The sequence below is a fragment of the Ruditapes philippinarum genome, unplaced genomic scaffold, assembly GCF_026571515.1.
Source record: "Ruditapes philippinarum isolate M1 unplaced genomic scaffold, ASM2657151v2 ctg12164_1_1_1_1, whole genome shotgun sequence".
In the NCBI taxonomy this organism is placed as follows: Eukaryota; Metazoa; Mollusca; class Bivalvia; order Venerida; family Veneridae; genus Ruditapes; species Ruditapes philippinarum.
In genome coordinates this window covers 7,288-27,070 of record NW_026863261.1, presented here as the reverse complement: position 1 = coordinate 27,070, position 19,783 = coordinate 7,288, and the positions used below count along the sequence as shown (strand labels likewise).

General features: G+C 32.5%; 1 protein-coding gene, 1 long non-coding RNA gene and 1 pseudogene across 3 annotated transcripts; 1 reads left to right on the top strand and 2 right to left on the bottom strand.

Moving 5' to 3' along the window:
* Positions 1-108: 108 nt before the first annotated feature.
* On the bottom strand, positions 109-6,071 carry LOC132721647 (MAM domain-containing glycosylphosphatidylinositol anchor protein 1-like). The gene is made up of 2 exons (XM_060705976.1): positions 5,932-6,071; positions 109-414 (listed from the first exon to the last, which is right to left on the bottom strand). The coding sequence occupies exons 1-2, from the start codon at positions 6,001-6,003 to the stop codon at positions 205-207; spliced, it is 282 nt and encodes a 93-aa protein (XP_060561959.1). The 5' UTR covers positions 6,004-6,071; the 3' UTR covers positions 109-204.
* LOC132721648 (uncharacterized) lies at positions 445-4,917 on the top strand. 2 transcript variants are annotated; one of them, XR_009624497.1, is made up of 5 exons: positions 445-759; positions 1,862-1,934; positions 2,132-2,199; positions 2,403-2,460; positions 2,704-4,917. It is a non-coding gene; the product is annotated as an uncharacterized LOC132721648 (long non-coding RNA). The 2 variants fall into 2 exon arrangements; XR_009624496.1 differs by lacking the exon at positions 445-759 and having other exon boundaries at positions 1,187-1,934.
* LOC132721646 (MAM and LDL-receptor class A domain-containing protein 1-like) lies at positions 6,033-19,317 on the bottom strand (annotated as a pseudogene).
* Between the last annotated feature and the right edge of the window lie 466 nt (positions 19,318-19,783).

The window sequence follows — 19,783 nt, the reverse complement described above, 5'->3', positions numbered from 1 at the left end:
CAGAAAAAAAATAATATAACTAAGATAATCAAAGAGGGAACTCTAGATTTAACATGAGAAAAAACAACAATGTGCACAATTCAAGTGCAATATTATGTTTGATATTCTATTCTACATTCAAACAAATTCCTATAATATAGAGGATATTAAGCACAAAAAGAACATGCACACTGAAACAAAAGGTTTTGAGATATATTTTTACTGTTATTTCTTGTATCTCACTCTTTTGAGATATGTTACTTTCACAGTATCTTGTACCTCACTATTTTGAGATATTTTATTTTCAAAAATTACTTGTATCTCAAACTTGCAGTATAAATACTTACCTAGACTACAAGGTGTCTGATCAAGTTTGAAGTCATCTACAGCTATATCACCAAGGTAACTGCTCCCTACATCAGCTGCTACTAATATCTGATATATAAAAACAATCAATTTTACTATTAGTCTAGTAAAAATAAAATATGACCCAGAACTAATTGCAAAAGTTTTGAATCTTTGTTCATTGAATAGGTCTGGTATATGTATATGTCAGAAAAAAAGTTGCACATATAACTCTGTGCACAACTTTTTTTACAAGCGTTCAAAGTTCATGAATTTTAACTTTATATTTTAAGACCCGAACTGTACACCATACACGCAGTTTTTTCCTGTGACGTCACAATTTTACGTCATTGAAAACTTGTCATATGATTTCGTGAAACTTCCGTCGAAAAATAAATATCATTTTTCATCAACAATAGCGTTTGGATGGCAAAGGTAAGTTTGTTTTGTGTATTTTACATTTACTTTTATCATTTATGCAATTTTACTTTCACAATAAGTGCCATAGTTAAATATAACTACGATTTTATGTTAAATATTTTTGGAAATAAACAGCAAACTAATATCACCAGTAAATGTTAGTATTTGATTTTATTCTATTCCTAAAATAAACGATATATATATATTTACAAGAAAACGATGTTAATAAGACATTTTTAATATGAAAACTTTGTATTTTCGACATTATATTGTTACTTTGAAATTAACAAATTTCACGATTTTTTAATCTACGGAAGACAAAACGGGACATAATTTACGTCGTGAATATGCATTATTTTTTATAACAAGGTATTTTTATTGTACTGGTCGGGGACCATCAAACGAACACCTTTTGAACAATTTTCCGTACAAATTTCATAATTTCTAACCTAGAAACCTAACCTTAAACTTTGACACAGTTCAGCTAGGTTCTTCTCCTAACTAACAAACTAGTTTGTTTATTTCTGATTGTATTGACACTTATATCTGAGGCTCCACAAGGAGGGTATCAAATTTACCTGAATTGTCTACACTACAGTACCATGTGTCCGGACAGATATGTACATCACGTGATTTAATTAAGATAAAAGCTTGGGGTATTTTGATTTTAGATTTTTAACATGATATACAATATTTCAGCAACAAATGCTGAAGATTTGGATATTCTATTGTTTACTCTGCAAATGATTATAGCTGGTATATGAGGTCAGGCATTGCTTTCTTGACCCTCAAATTTCAACGTCAACATTCTATAAATAGACAATAAAAATATTACCATTTACGTAGGTTGAAATAAATTTATTTGCTTAATTTTAGAAGAAACATGCATTTATTGTTGATGAAAAAGTGACCGACAACCACTGAACAAAGAAAATACTAAATAAAGCATTTTCGGGGCCGTCCGGGTTTGGTGGTTGTCTGGTTTTGGTGGTCCCAAACCAGTATATAAAACAATATTCAGATTTACATGTACGTATATATAAATTTATATTTAGATATATATTTTGCATTATTAAACATGTAAATGTACATAAATAAAATCAATACTTAATTTCAGATAGGACATCCATGATTTACACACCAATGGTCATATGATGATTATCTAATGTTCAGCTGTCTCTTGTATCAAGGTGAGTCATACTTTAAGTATTATCTATGCACAATTTCTATCTATAATATATGAACAATGTTTGTTTTAACTTGTCCTTTTTTTAAATATGCTATTATGTGAAATAGACCACACCATTATGTCATTTGAGTATCGTTGATGCAATATATGCTAAATTCATACATGATTTCTCACAAAATATGTCTTTTATTTCTATAGATGATACAAGCCACATTACCAAACCATGCTGATGGAACAAACAACGATATGAAGGGCGTTGCATTTCGGTATGTTTATACTGACTACTGTATATTAAATTAATAAAAACTCATGACAATTTCTCTGTAAATATACACATGCTTGCCATTAAGTTTTCGGACAAAGGTTTAATGTATGTTAAATGCAGGGAAATAACATAGGCTATTTAAGGTAGGCTGAAATAAATGCACATTTTATACTGAATATTTCTATACTGAATTTTTTTTTTCAGAAACCCGTTGTGCATTTCTGATTTCGGGATCTACAAGTAAATATCAACATGGCAACAGGTATATTTTGTTTTTACCAATGTCAGATGGTTTATACATTCATCATGTTCCCATGTGTCGATATTGGTCTGAATAGTAAGAAAATCAATACACAAACATATATAAAATAACATATTTCATAAGTTATATACATGTATGATGTATATTCATATTTTACACTACATAATACTATTGTTACTGTGAAATAATGCATATACAAAATAATAATATATACAGATCTGTAGATTTAAAATATGCTTTCAGATTCTACAACGTGCGTATTTTGTGCGCAGGATATCCAGAATGGGTCCCAATTGTCACTCTCAGGGAGAAGGGAAGCAACAGTGTTAACCATGCTAGCGATCTGAGGAATTCAAGTATACAAGTATACGAACAATTACAGGCCAAATTGTGCACCAAGACTGTAGAAGGGATTTTATTCACAATAGAAACATTTCAAATAGTTCCAATGTTAAGTGTAACCAAGTTAAAAGACCTTTAAGATCAAATGCTAACTTTGCTTTTAAGTGTAATCGCTTGTTCTGTGGTAAGCCTGCTAAAGTTGCATCTGGTAAACGTAGATGTTCATCCTGGTAGAAGTTTTGATTTTCAGGAAACACATCGTCGGAACCCACGGTATACTACATTTAATATTATTACTGATATATGTATACGGTAAATAGCCTGGGTTACCGAGGATGCAGGAAACAATACAACTCAAATGTTCTGAGAGAAACAATCTGTGGGGAAATGTTGTTTTAAACAGGCTGTTGTCAGTTTTGGAATTTCGTCAGATTCGAAGAATGTATATTTCAGATCAGACAATGAAAACCCAAATAGTGTGGCATATATATTCAAAAGACACCAAAATATGATTGGAATAGAGATTTGTTATCTCCTACCATTCCTGCACGCTTTCTCTGGTTGCGACAGTTCTTAAAATAATGTGTAAAAATGAAGTGTTCCGGCAAAATGCTGCAATATTTCATTCTTCAACAAACAAAGAAGAAATTATTACAGGTGATGAAAATGCCATGAGGATATTATATGATGGAGCTAGGGAGATAAATTTGAACAGACTGAGATTTCACAAATTTGTAATCAAACCCATGTCAAGTTGATCTGTTATTCAAGTTCAAAGCATTCCGCCTACGTCTGATGCTGCGGCGCAACATTCTTTACCGTCATATTTTCAAACACAAACATGGATTGGAAATGATAAATTAGATCCAACTGAATGGGGATAGGAACTTCTCGAAGGACTCTTTTACCCACAAAATCTACACAACCCGCTGCTCCAGATTTTCTTTTAAATATTATCAGATGCAATTGCAAAAAATGCCACTCTTAGAGATGTACCTGTCGCAAACATAACCTTGAATTTTCGGTTGGTTGTGGAGAATGTCATTGTATTAGCTGTTCAAACTGTCGGTCCATTTCAGATATTGATTTTGCAGACATGGAGGACTAGATCTTGTATCGACGCAATGCTCTTAGAACTAAGTTGTCAATTTTTACCTGTTTTGTATTGAAATGTATTCATATTTTGTGTTATTATTGGCAATGTACATGCATCTGGCATCTTGTTTTTACATAAGCAATAGAGGTTTCACTTTAAGTTATTCATATAAAACTTTGCAGACAAATATGTTCTATATATTGAACAGTCTCATATTCCTCGCGAAGTAAATACAAAGTAGCTTTTAATAAAAACAAAAGATTTATAATAATACTCTGTTTGCTTGCCATATGAAGTAGTTCTTTAGTATTGTAGTTATACTCTTTTATCCAGGGTCAAATTATACTAAAATTTATGCAGGTGTCTATCACTTGTACTAGCACCAAACTATGCGCTATAACATAAATAAATGTAGTAAAATGTTTGAAACAATCTAACTCCAAATGTACAATAGTATTGTATATTTAGAGTTAGATTGTATATTGAATACATACTTATCAATGCTTTCTTATATTTGCTTGTGTTGCAACACACTGTTTTTTTTCTATAATTGTCAATGTCAAAGTTCACCTATTGTAAATAAAAATGTATTACTATACTGTCTGAAATACAGAACGATAATTTCAAATTTATAGAAGTGGTCTTATATGTTGTAGACTGTTATGTGTTAGTACAAGCATGACAATAACCCTACCATATACTTAAAGTGATTTAAGTGTACATATCGATGTGACAAAAATGTAGTTCTTGTGAATGAAACAGCCTGTATATTCGTGTTCTTTATATTTATTATCACTACATTGTTGCTTGCCAAATTAGGTAGCTCTTCGGTACATTTGTACATTTGTAATATAGTTTTATTCCGTGTGTAATGTCAAATTTCAACAAGTGACACTTAAATGTATATACTACAATTTCTCCATAGACCGGGCATAGTATTTTTCATCTGTAGTTTTGGTAATTGTTACTCGCTCTTAATTATACTTACTTGTTGTTGTTGTTCTTTTTTTTGCTTGAAACAAACAAATTATTCAAAATGCGTTGGATGTTCAGAATGTTAGCTAAACAAAAGTGTACCTGAATTATTCAACATTTATCTAAAACATAATTTACAATACACATGTATGTCCATTTTAATTCATATGAATACAGTTGACATAATTTACAAAGTACTTCTTCATGCATAAATATGTTATTATGTATTGTTTTTACTGTAAATATACATGGAATGTATGATTTGCTGCTTATATATCGGAATTTGACTGGTTAAAAATTTTAACATAAAGTGGGTGGGGTAATTTGACACCAGTTTGTCATAGAATTGCCCACCAAAATTTTTTTTAGTTAATTTTAAATGCATAAATTTTTGTATCAACATGTACAAAAATGTTTTTGTATGAAGTTTGCATGTAATAAATATGTTTAACTTATATATAGAAGTGTTTTTTTAGTATCATCGGAAATTAACAAATTACGCCGATTTTATAACTGAAATTTAAGGGTGTCAACTTGAAAGCTAGAATTATCACATTTCCCCTTCAGCAAAAGAGTGCAACTTTTTTCCTAATATCAAGCAGATATGGTACCATCATAAAATACCAAAACAAAAACTTTTGCAATTAGTTCTAGGTTAGCTTGATTTTCGGGCTAATTTGACTAGACTATATATATCAATCCCTATTTATCTAGCCTATAAAATAACATTTCAATATGTGTTTTTATACAGTTACAAAATACTGATGACAAATTTCCAGACAAGGGTTGGTTTATAAATGTAGACAAAATCACATTTTAAGACAAACCCATTTGTAAGGGAATTGTGGCCTTGTGACATTCAATCCAAGATTATACATGTTTGAGTTTTCAAACTGTGAAAATGTTTTCTCATGTGCATCATATATAAGTTAGCTGCAGGAAACAGACTTGAAGGTAATTAATATAACTTTCACAAACTTGTTTTCAAATCAAACTTAAATAACTATTCTTAAACTAAAACCCCATTGGCTCAAATTTTTTTCATGATGAGCACTTACATGGAAACTCTCTGGTGTGTTTTTAATATTGACCGTTGCCTGTTTCCAAATGCTTCCCTGATCACCGCTCATACTCCACACCGGTTTTGTTTGTTTGTTTGTTTCATTTTACGCCTTTTTCCAACAGTATTTCAGTCATATGGGCGGGTAGTTTCCTAACCATCGTTCCTGGAGAGTTACACCAGTACTAGACTACCTTCCTCCGCGCTAAACTACCAAAGCATCTCCCGGGGATCGAACCCACGCCAGAGAGGTAACTGGATTAGAAGTCATCGACTCTAACCCCTCGACCACGGAGGTGGTTCACCGGTTTTGTTGTTGGTGTATTCTGTAGCTGATAGCTTACATTGAGGGACCCCACAGAGCTTCCATGCATGAAGTACCAGAAAGAGAAACAGTACTGGGGGTTTATAGGTATCTCCTGTGATTGTATTACTGCATTATCTCCCTGCTTACGAGGAGAGCTTGTCTCTATGTATAGGTAAGTTCCTGAAATAAAACAATGAAAAATTATTCTTATGAACATGTAAACAACATGGTCTTATCCTACCTTAATGGCTACAATGAGATCAAATACAATTATATGTGGCCTTATAGCATAATTTGTGAAATCAGGACCTAAAACTGATGAACCTGCACAGTCATTGCAACAATTAAGGCCCCTGCTATATTGAAAATCGTCCTCGAATTTAACAGAGTTACAGAGCAATGTGAATTAAACTTTGAGCTATAGTCAGCCACAGCCCCACCTTGGGTGCCAAACAAAGCAGTGTTCTTCTAAAAGATTTTTAGCTTTTATGTTTTAATAGACGGGTTTGATTTTCAGAAAAGACCCTCCGTTAAGAGTCTAACGGCATTTTTTAGTACAAGCAGGTAGTCAATCTTTTTTATATAATTCGGGTACGCTGAATCCATTTTTTGCTCTACCACGGCTGTAGTCGAAGTCCTTGACCTTCTAAAGGTCAAATCAAAATGGCCGCCATTGTCCTTTACCATCTACTTAAAAAATTATTATTTCTGGTACATATCGTATCGTATGTCCGTTAATCTATGTGGAATAAAGTTTCAATTACTTTTAGGAATAATTGGCTGATAATTATACATGCTTTACACATTGACTGCTGTGCCGGCCATCTTTGATTTCAAAATGGACACCTTTTTTAACAAATATAAGTAAAGTGCTTTTATACAAATGGATCCTTTTGTAGGAATGAGTATCAAAAATTGTAAAATGATATAAGCAACATGTCATGTCGAATTGTACACACTGTTTAGGTATGCTGCACACTTTACTTTACATCATTACTTCAAACTATCACAGGTCATTCCTTTTGGACAATAAATCTGTATCAGGTATCTGATTTCCCAAATGTCTTACATTAAACCTGCAAATTTTAATTTACCATTAGATGTTTAATTTTTTTTATTTTGATAGACTAGCATTTGTGTAAACCTTTGTGGACACTAGGTCATTTTATAATTTGAATGCCAAAAGTCAAGGTCAGTATGTAAATATTTTACAATATTGCCATCTTCACAGGTCAGTGACTATGGCTCTGGGCCCGCATGTCTTTGCAACAATATCTATTGTACGACATGGTTTAAAATAGAAAAAAAACAACAACAGAATCCCTAAAAATGATCAAAACGGCAAAATTGAAATGTTCTAGGTTCGATTTCATGGAGCTTGTACATGGACGTTGCTTGAAATTGCAAGGTACCGTCCAAGCACTCTAGCACCGGCCTACGCAAAATTCATATATCAAAGGGGAATTGCAAAATTTGGAATTTAGAAACATCCGCAGATGTGTTTATACGATATTTTTTTATTGTTTTATTGATATAGGTACTTTAAAAAGGGTTGTATTTATAAATAAATCTTTAAACATGCCTAGACATGGTTAAAAACAGATCATCTATCTATTAATTGAAATAAACTCAAATAAATGGTAAAGTCATATTAGTCTTTATTATCTTTCACTTTGAAAAAAAGTCTCGCAAACATGAACCATAAATAGTCTACGAGCTTGCACTGTCTTACGGTTAATGAATAATATAGAGTAAAACATTTTAGCTAGGTCTACCGCGGGTATTTGTTATGGTACATGCATAGAAGAATAGACAGATAATTGATACCAATTCTGCAATTAATATATTGACGAATCACTCCTGTTTACCTTTTTTTTATTAACACAGAATGATTTGATAGAGCATTTTGTTTTTTTTTTGCTACTAAATCATGTAACATATACCGTCGAAGCCTATGTCTTTAAATGTTATTAACATAACTGATAATACGAGATTTTTTGCGTTTTGTCTTAATTCATTGATATTCATTCATTCATTCATTGTCTTAGTTAATATCAACGTCTTCATTATAATTATGTCACTTTGCCAAGGACGCTGCGCCTTATTCTATCTCATGTTTTAAAATCATTCAAGTGACTAAGATACATGTATATTCAAATCTTCATACTTGTTATGTTCTTTTATTGGCTATCTTTCAAGAAATTGATGAGTATCTTATTCCATTATGATATAACATATGTTGATGTCATTTGCCACAATATAATTATTTACTCTCATATTTTTTCTACTATCACTCCATAAAATTACTTTGGTATTTCTTAGTGTAATTTTAGTCACTAAAATGTGTACCAACTATTTTTGCACTATCCTGACAATTATGTAAAGCAAAGATAAACAAGGGTGTGTCACTTTCCTTGTCAATCTTGTGTTCCATTGTTTACATTGAAGGCATGGTTACTGTAGTCTTACAAGTTTTACAAACATTAGAAACATTAAGAAGCATTTACTTATATCTTCAGTAAAATAGATAAATATAGAATCCCTAAAGTAAACCTTATTAGTTTAAAAACATCCATGAATAAATGACAAAGATATAGACACAACCATCAATGTTCTAAATTGACCTATCTAGCTTTCAACCTAGAGTTTAAGCATTACAAGTAGTCCTAATGTGCCACAAATGTATGCCCAGTTATGCCAATATCCTCCTAATGAATGACAGAATTAATGACAGGATATGACCTTCAAAATATGACCTTTAATGTCTGAAATCTTACTTTATGCGACAATTCTTCTCTCACTCAAGACAAATTGTTACAAAGTACCACGTATTTATTCTTAGTTCTCGCTGAATAATACATATATATGGCCTGGACATGGCCACAAATGCACTCTCATACCATGACTTTTGAAATACAAGTGTGACCTTGAAACATTTGTCCGCTACATGTCGTCTTACAAAGATGCACCATATTTATCCCAGATGATTTTTAATTCATCAACGAATGACAAAATCGTTAACCAGACTTTTAAGACACTTTAAGGAAATATTTTGTTCGAAGTGAAAGTATGATTTTGATCTTTTACATCATCATATGGGTTTACATGTGACTCATTTTCCAAATGTGCCATATATTTATGCAGAATTATTATTTCAAAAGGCATCACCTTTTCAAATTACACATTTACACAGTTATTGTCGGTCCAGGACGGCGGCAGATACAATTAACAAGATTTAAATATTTTTACCCGTACACCGCCTGCTCTAGGTCAATCAAGACAGATAATTTAATACCACATGATAACAAAATAGACGACAAAAGTCCTAACACAGGGGCCTCAACCACCATGTTCTTGTCGGGTTACCTATATAAGCAAATGGAATACTATCCACATGCACGAAGTTCGGCACTAGTATGTAGGGGCTTCTTTGGGATAAACCCCATATGGAATATTTCTCTTACAAGAAAAAACATTAACTCTATTATTTTTAAATATCATGTCGTGCATGGAAAATTGTTAACCGGGTTCCCGACTAATGCACTTTTACAAACTTCTTGATAGACATGACCCTGATCTGTGGACTGTTGAATTGGCTCTCAATCACTACACGTCCCAGTACATGTTCTTGCGCAATTGACATTGACATAAGAAATAACCAAACGATTTTCATGGTATCCCTGTTTGAAGATTAAGTAATAATATAACGTACATCATTTCCCAATCCGTTATAGGCCGTATATTTATGCTCAACATTTTCAAAATCCATCTCTTAATGACAGAATACTAAAATGCTCATCTTTTTTCTAGCACTTTCAAGTCTAACTTGAGGAGTTGAGCTTCAAACCTGGGTCTTTCTTATGACATGTATCAATGTGCTACACATTAATGCAATTTATTTCAAAATCTATCCAAAAATGACAGATATGGACGGGATTAAAAACGGACAGACAGGGACAAGCTCTTACAGATTTGTGAAGATGTCTGTTATCTTCATGTTTGTTTCTTACTCCAAAAGCAGCCTTTTGCCTCCCATAACCAATGATTCATCTTATAGGTTGGGAGTATACTGAATTAATCTACACGCCTAATTGTGATCGCAAATACCCCTAACTGACACAAGAGGACTCTCAGACAGATAGACAGACAAACAGACATGTGAGCAGCTCCCCTTCAGGGCGATACCAATCTAATTTAAAAATAAACATCGCAATAATTTAAAGAACATGCATTGTTTTGTTAGAAGTATAAAAATAACATCTCAATGACAAAGTGAACGCAAATATGACTCTCATTTACGTTGTATTAGGGTATAAATTGTGACCTTTTTGCACCATAAAAATTGTAGATTTAATGGATGTTTTTCAAAATCTGGAAGTCTTAATTAGTATCACTGCACTTCTAATAAAAGAAAACATGCCTGGTAAAATGTCTTCTTGTGCTTGTTTACTGTAATTATAATACAGTGTATAAAACATAGGAAATTGTCAGCCATTTTGAAATCCAAGATGGCTGCCGCAATAAATTTTATTGTTTTTGCATCTATTCTTCCCGTCCACACTTCAGCAGACTAAAAAAAATTAACAAAGCCTTAAATCAAAATGCCAATATAGGTATATAATAGGTATATATCTCGCCCATGGGAAAATTAAAGTAAAATGAAAAAAAATCAATGGCGGCGATTTTGAAATTGATTTTTTAAGGTCAAGGACTCTTAATACAGCCGTGGTAGAGCAAAAAATGATTTCAGCGTACTCGAAATATGTAAGTAAGCCCAACTACCTGCTTGTACTAAAAAATGCCGTTAGGATGAACATTTTCCCAAAATCAAACCAGTCTATAATCTTTTATAGAACACTGCCTTATTCATTATATATTTTTCAAGCTAACAAATCTTTTAACTTGGGCAAGAATATAAACTACACAGCTTAATTTTGGGTCGAACAAAACATAGAATAGAGTAGTTTTGCATGACCTATTTTCCCTTAAAAAAAATTGTATGTAGACCTAAAATAATAAATCTTTATAACTAATAAATAATTATAATAAATAAAAAAAATTGCTGCCTTTCAGTTCTTTAGGTACTTTGATTTCATTTACCTTTCTTGTAATAATTTTTATAAAAAGTATTACTAGTATAATGGGAGAAACATGTAATATTTACACTTACTATAATATAAATGTGTGTTTTCACAGCATAAAAACTGATTTCCTGAATAAAATTTGTTGTAAAAGTTTTCAAATCATATGATTTATTTTTAAAATTTATGACTTGATTTTAACAAAGCAAATCACTAATGTCACTGAAGTTAATTCAGTAACGAGCGGATGGGAGGGGTGGGGGGAGTCATTTAAATTCTGCTTTTGTCAGTTGAGACTCAGAATTTATGTTTTTAAATTTTGATATTAAATTTAAATTGGCCTGTAAAATTTATATTATTATGTACCTGTTGTAGTCTGGAGAGTATGATCAACTGTTGGTCCAGTATTTTGTGAAGGAGTAGTACCCTTCTTTCTTGTCCAATCAAAAACATCATTAGTTTTCTGCATCCAGCCACAAAGACCAGTCTCAAAGTCACATGTACCAAGACCAGGACATGAACCTGCTGTCATGGCAATATCATCAATAGCTATATCACCTAGGTAACCATAACCTCGTATACCTTCAAACACAACCTGTAAATAGTACAGCATACATTTAAATTTGTACATTACTTTATATGTTTAAGTTGTATAATCTGTATAAAATTGTCTATAGTTCACTATTACATGTATTCTATTTTCCGAACTTTAAATTTTTAACAGTCAAAGTAAAATATCTGAAAAAAGGACTATGTTTTACATCATCAAAACTAACATTGCCTTATAGACAATTAGTTCCTAAACAAAATAAAAACCTTATTAAAATCCACCTTGGTACTGATTTCTTTTACATAAATTTACACTTTTACAAAGCTTACAATATTACAATGTATCATTAATTTGTTTATACCTAATTTCAAAAATAAATCAAAGCACAGAAGGCGCTGAATTTGTTTGGGTCTCAGAATGTCAGAAAGGTGAAGGTTGTGAGATTATAAAACAATTTAATTTTGTATAGTGCCACCAATGCTTTCCAGCGTTTTAATTGTAGAAGATTGGCTATAAGACTAATTGCAACACTGATATTCAATCCAATGTTTATTTGACTTAAACAATTTGAAAAAAAAAATGAGTTGCCTTAACTGGGATTTGAACTCCAGACCTCTCGCTTACTAAGCGAGCGCGCAACCCCCTCGGCCACGGTGAATTTATATATTAATGGCCTGAAGAAAACCATATTATTCTAAATTAGGGTTTGTAACGACGCTAACTGTTGTTTAACACTTGTGTAAATAATCATGGCGCTTACTATAAGCATGTATATCTATAAAGAATAAAACAACATTAGAAATATTCGACCATTCGGGAATTATTTTGCTTGAAAATTAATGCGCCTGTCATGTGACCATATTTACGCAGTGATTTCCCCTGAATTTTTCGGCATTAGTGTTACATATAAATTGAATTAACCGATTCAAAAAAGCGGACTACTTTCGGCATTTGCAATTAACAGCATTAGACTCTGAAATTGCGCTACCATTATTTGTTTGGTCTGACGACCCTAACAAATAAAAACGGGGGAAAAACAGACATGTAAAGGACAAACTTTTTTTTTTTGCAACATTTAAAGAATTTCTGGGAAATAATTTAAAAGACAGGCTAGATAATGAAAAAATACAACAGAAATTGTCAAAAATATCAATTTTACAAAATGAATATACAAATCAGGGTAAGCTGAAATTCAAAATACATTTGTGTATATTATATATTTCTTTTTATACCTGGTACTGTGTAGCAGTTTGTAAAGTTTTCTGTGCTTTACGCCACTGGTTGCCTTGGTTACCATACTGTGACCATACTGTTGAACCAAGACTACCAAATGAGCTGGTGTAGACGTTTAGAGTTCCAATGTTACTACCATACATGTGATACCAGAATGTCAGACACATGTTGTTAGTGGCCGGGTATGTCTTACTAGCAAGTCTAGCTTTGTCTCCTTGTTTCCGTGGGGATGATGTTTCAGTGTACATGTAGTGACCTATAAAAAATTAAAGACAAACTTTTCCAAATATTGAAAAACAGTTTTCACTTATTCTTTTCTAAACAACAAAAAAATTCCATCTGTGGTGAGATGTAGCTGCATCTACTTATTGTCTTTTACTATTGAATTGAAAACAAATATTTAAACATGTGAATGAAGCTTATTTTTATTCTTATTATCAAGAGATTTAGGTTAATATATTCACTGAATCAAATGGTCTGCCTACAGTAAGATAAACCAGCAGCTTATCTAGGCTCAGCTGTTTGATTATATCATATCAGTTAGGTAATAAAATTGTCAAATATGATAATTATTAAAAATATTTTTCTAAATATCAACTTCTTTTCATTTTCTTTTCTTTTTTTCTCAACAAAGAGATTCAATTTTTCAGGGAAAACACTGTTTTATCCAATGCAGGATTCTAGTTGAAGAATAAAAGGTTCAGACATACCGTCAGTGGTACCATAAGAGTGATCTGACATTGGTCCGGTCCCAGAGCTTCCTGTAGCACCAGAATTCCATGTCCAGTCAAAGTCATCATTAACCAATTGTTGATAGCCACAGATAGACTTGTCCTCAAAATCACACACAGCTGAACAAAATACAAGTCAGTTTTAGTGATTAGTATAAATTCTAAAGACAATTTTTTTTATTATTTTATTTTTAATTTTCATCAATAATTCTAATTTGAATCAATATACTTCTATAAGAACTAGAACTATCACTAAATGTGATTAATACCCCCACAAGACTGCTTCGGAAATGAGGATGTTACTAGTAACAGAATACCTTGTAAAAGAATTGAAATAATTTATAGAGTTATGGTTGTGGGCAATTAAAGATAGTTGTGGTTCTTGTATATTGCATTTCCTTTCAATGTGGTTGACCATTGAAGAAGTTTTATTGAATTACTCTGTAATAAGTCCAGAAATACAAAGAAAAGGAACAAAGGGCAATAACTCTATAAATACTGAAGATGGAGTTATAGTTCTTGTGCACTGCACTTCCTCCCTCTTTTTGTGCTTGACCATTGTATGAAGTTGTTTTGAATTTCAACCAGTATGTTTTAAGTTATGCTCCAGACAAGGAAAAGTATCAACGGGCAGTAACTCTGTATTTTGTCAAAATGGAGTTATGGCTCTTATGCACTGCACTTCCTTTTAATGTCCTTGACAACTGTATGAAGTTGTATTGAATTCCAAACAGTAGTTTTCAAGTTATGCTCTGGACAAGGAAAAGTAACAAAGGGCAATAACTCTGTAATTTGTCAAGATGGAGTTATGGTTCTTGTGCAGTGCACTTCCTCTCAATGTGCTTGACCATTGTATGAAGTTATAATGAATTCCAACAATTAGTCTTCAAGTTATACTCCGGACAAAAGAAAGCAATGAAAAAGTAACAAAGGGCAATAACTCTGTAATTACTTTAGATAGAGTTATGGTTCTTATGCTCTGCACTTCCCCTTATTGTGTTTGACAATTGTACCAAGTTGCTTTGAATTCCAACCAGTAATTTTCAAGTTATGCCCCGGACAAGGAAAAGTAACAAAGGGCAATAACTCTGTAATTAGTCAAGACAGATTTATGGTTCTTGTGCACTGCACTTCCTCTCAATGTGCTCGACCATTGTATGTAGTTATATTGAATTCCAACCATTAGTCTTCAAGTTATGGGCCGGACAAAAGAAAGCAATGGAAAAGTAACAATGGGCAATAACTCTGTAATTACTTTAGATAGAGTTATGGTTCTTGTGCACTGCACTTCCCCTTATTGTGTTTGACAATTGTATGAAGTTGTTTTGAATTCCAACCAGTAGTATTCAAGTTATGCCCCGGACAAGGAAAAGTAACAAAGGGCAATAACTCTGTAATTAGTCAAGATAGAGTTATGGTTCTTGTGCACTGCACTTCCTCTCAATGTGCTTGACCATTGTATGTAGTTATATTGAATTCCAACCATTAGTCTTCAAGTTATGGTCCGGACAAAAGAAAGCAATGGAAAAGTAACAAAGGGCAATAACTCTGTAATTACTTGAGATAGAGTTATGGTTCTTGTGCACTGCACTTCCCCTAATTGTGTTTGACAATTGTATGAAGTTGTTTTGAATTCCAACCAGTAATTTTCAAGTTATGCCCCAGACAAGGAAAAGTAACAAAGGGCAATAACTCTCTAATTAGTCAAGATAGAGTTATGGTTTTTGTGCACTGCACTTCCTCTCAATGTGCTTGACCATTGTATGTAGTTATATTGAATTCCAACCATTAGTCTTCAAGTTATGGTCCGGACAAGGAAAATGCAACGGACGTCTGGACCGACCGACCGACCAACCGCCCGACCGACCGACCAACCGACCACCGGGTGACTCCTATATACCCCCCCAAACTTCGTTTTTGGGGGTATAATTAAAAGTAGTACATGTATAAGCAAACTCTAAAGACAAAATTTTATTATTTTATTTTCAATTTTCATCCATAATTCTAATTTGAATCAATATACTTCTATAATAATGTATAACATTCAACATTTTGAAAATTATGTCAATTTTTGTGGACCAATTTATTTTCTTCCATTAAAAGTGTTTAGACATTAATGAGCAGCATCATGACAAAACCAAAATAGTGCATTTGCGACCAGCATGGATTCAGACAGCCTGCGCAGTCTGATCAGGATCCATGCTGTTAGCTATCAGTTTCTCTAATTGTAATAGAGTTGGTAAGCGAATAGCATGGATCCTGATCAGATTGCGCGGGTGTGCAGGCTGGTCTGGATCCATGCTGGTCGCAAACGCACTATGTTGGTTTTGTCATGACGCAGCTCATTCAATCATATTAATTTCTGATATTTAACAAATCCTTTATCAAATTTAAGTCATCCATTAGAGAACACAAAATAACATTAAAATCATAAAAATTAAATATCAAATATGTTTGTTATAATTGATAAATTTCTGACTCTAAAGCTTAGGCAGAACAAAAATTAGGTTTTGTTAAATTGAAATAATTGTATTTACCAGGTGGTGGGCATGCTCCATTTGTAATTGTGATATCATCAAGTGCTATATCACCTTGGTAACCATTGCCTTTAAGAGCTTCAAAAACAATCTGTAACAAACCACAAATGATGAATGGTGTACATGGTAAACAATTTAAACTCTATGTATATCAAATAAGTTTCAGCTCCTTACAATGTCTGTAATGTATTCTATTATGTAATTTTTACAAATAGTGTATTCATCTTAAATAAATGCTATGTATTTTTATTCATCAGACAAATATTTTCCAAATGACAGTTTTCTCCTATTGTTTCCTATGGAATACATACCTGTTTATTGGTAAGTGGACCAAGTTCAACTTGAGCTGAATGCCAGGTGTTACCCTGCGTGCCAACTTTGTTCCAATATGGACTACCAAGGTTAGAACCAGACTTCAGGTACATCGTGAGAACACTGACGTCCGAGCCATACATATGATACCAGAATAAAACACATGTAGCTGTCTGTGTGGACAGAATAGGACTTATAATACGTGCAGAATCATTAGCTCTATGCTGCGATGTTTCAATGTAAATATAATATCCTGAAAATAAAAACAATACCCAGATTTATACATGTACATTACAATATCCTGGACAAATACAAGACTCCCAGTTTTTTTTCTTAAAAGAACTTTACGATATTGACATTTAAACAACACAACATATAATGGGCTCAGTTTGCCAGTTACAAAAATAAACATATTATATACAGCATATATAATTTTATATGTCAATGTGGCATGTATTTATGTTAAATACTTAAAATATTATTTCACTAATTGGTTTTATTATTCTTACCATTTGAACTCATTGTTGTATGGTCAAAACTAGGTCCAGTATTAGAACTGGATGTACGTCCTTTCTGCCTTGTCCAATCAAAGTTGTCTGTCTGATCCTGTACCCAGTTACATAAACCATTCTCAAATGTGCATGATGACTGGTCAGACTGAGGAAGGTATATGGCCGAAGCGCAGGGGAGGACATATACCTTCGAGGTCTGACCAACAGTCCTAAACTTGCATATTGCCCGAAAGGCCAATGTTTTTATTTGTTATATTATACGAATCTAAATCTTTATCATCCCATTTTTTGCTTTTTCATTTTTACTATATTTGCTTTCAAATAATAATTTAACTTGTTCAGTGTGTGAATATCCAAACCTAGCGGATTTTTTTTATTTTTTTTAAGCGATGCACAAACAATCATGCTCTTTTTTTAATATTCCATTTTTTTTAATCAAATTAAAATTTTTAAAATTTTTATGAAGTGCTAAGGCAGAACTTCATTTAATACTGGATAACCCAGAAATGTCTTTTTACATTTTATTTATGAATATATATATATACTAACTTGCAGTTGTAAACGATGTAGGTGAAGGAGTGGAGCCTGTGGGTTGTGATCCACAAGTACCTGCAACTACACTGATATCATCTAGGGCAATATCACCATTAAAGTTATTTCCTCTAACACCTTCAAACAGGATGTAGAAATTCTGTGTAAATGACAGAGTTGCCTGCCCCTTGATCCATACATCACCTTTGTTACCACTGACATTAAACAATGTCTGTTGTGGTCCGAGGCTACTCATCAGATAAACATTCAGATCACCGATACCTGTAAAATGAAATTACAATCTTTAAAACTTTTTAACATACTGCATTCAGAACTTACCCAAGTTTGATTTTGGATTTCAATTAAAGATACACATAAGTTTGCTGTGAACAATTAAAAGATACTGCATACTACCATGGTATTATTATTAATGAAGCTTAAACAACATAGAAATCTAGAGTTTGTACAATTGGACTACATACATTGTAATAATGAACAGTTCAAATCCATGCCATGTTCTCAACAAAGTGTATCCCACACTGAACATGAATAATTAGGCATATACAATCTTGCATGAAAATATTTACTATGTACCAATGTTTCAACAATTTACAATTGAATCAATAACATAGAGCTTCACTCTAAGCTTCAATATATATACAATTTTAAAATCAACATAAAACAATATAATAAAGTGTACAAGTTAGCCATAACTGTGCTCTTTTAGCATTCTAAATAGACATTTTCCATTCAATGATTTATTCTGATTAAAAGCCATAACAAAAGCTATATTTTACCTTGTCCATACATATTGTACCAGAAAGTTAAACATGATCCTGTAGTGGGTGTTAACTGATCACTCTTCAACCATGCCTTATCTCCAACTTTCCTCGGTGCACTTGTCTCAATAAATACATAGTAACCTGAAAATAATATCAAATCATTCTAAAAAATCTCGTTTATATCATAAAATGCAGCATAATTGTCTACTTTATGTCTCACATAAAGATTAAATTAGTATTTGTAAGACCATAAGTAATATAAATATAGGGGGCGTCCGTGGCCGAGTGGTTAAGGTCGTTGACTTCAAACCACTTGCCCCTCACCGCTGTGGTTAAAACTTTATTGCTATTCATTAAAGTTCATTGTAGGGATCTATCAATTTTTATTAAATATACTAAATACAAAAATGGTTGGAAAGAATACAATGATTCTCGTCAATTGTAACTAGCTTTATCTTACCTTATTTGCTCACCATTTTTCTTGTAATTATTTGATAATCCAACAAAATTTGTCAAAGAAAATGCCTGTAAGGTAATACAAAAGACTGTAAATACATGAATATATTAAACTAGTACCTGCAGCAGAATTGGTAGTGTGGTCATTGTGAGGCCCTGTTGTTGATGATGGGGTACCTCCATTATCTCTTGTCCAGTCAAACTGATCACCTACAACATTTGTAAAACCACATAGATCTTTCTCAAAGTTACATGATGCTGGGGCTGCACATGGCCCAGAAGTGACTTTGAAATCATCAATGGCAATGTCACTAGAGAATGTCTAGTTCCCTCTGATTCCTTCAAATACAAGCTGTAACAAACAAAATCACACACTATCATAAACCTATAATATGATAACACAATACTTACAAAATGTCTTAGACTTGTTAACTATTATTGGAAGGAAATTTTTCAAAAAAAAAATTTCCTTCTATAGTATCGGTCTGCCTATATCAAAAAGAACGAACAACACCTAATTGCATTCTGTTTAAAGCTCAATAGAAAATAAGTAGTTAATGCGACCAAGAAAGTAGTGCAGCAGAACTATATGTATACTTTCAAACGTGGATGACTTGAAGAAAAAAGCTGATGTTCAAAAAAACTTGAAATGATGATATTCAATGTTAGCTAACATCAATGGAACATAATCTTAAACGTGTACGAAAAAAAAACATCAGTATTATTACACATTAGGCCAAAGAAAAGTTTGTACCCATGTACCTATGTACAATAAATTGAATATAAATAAGGTGTAATTTTGTAGTAGAGATGCTGAA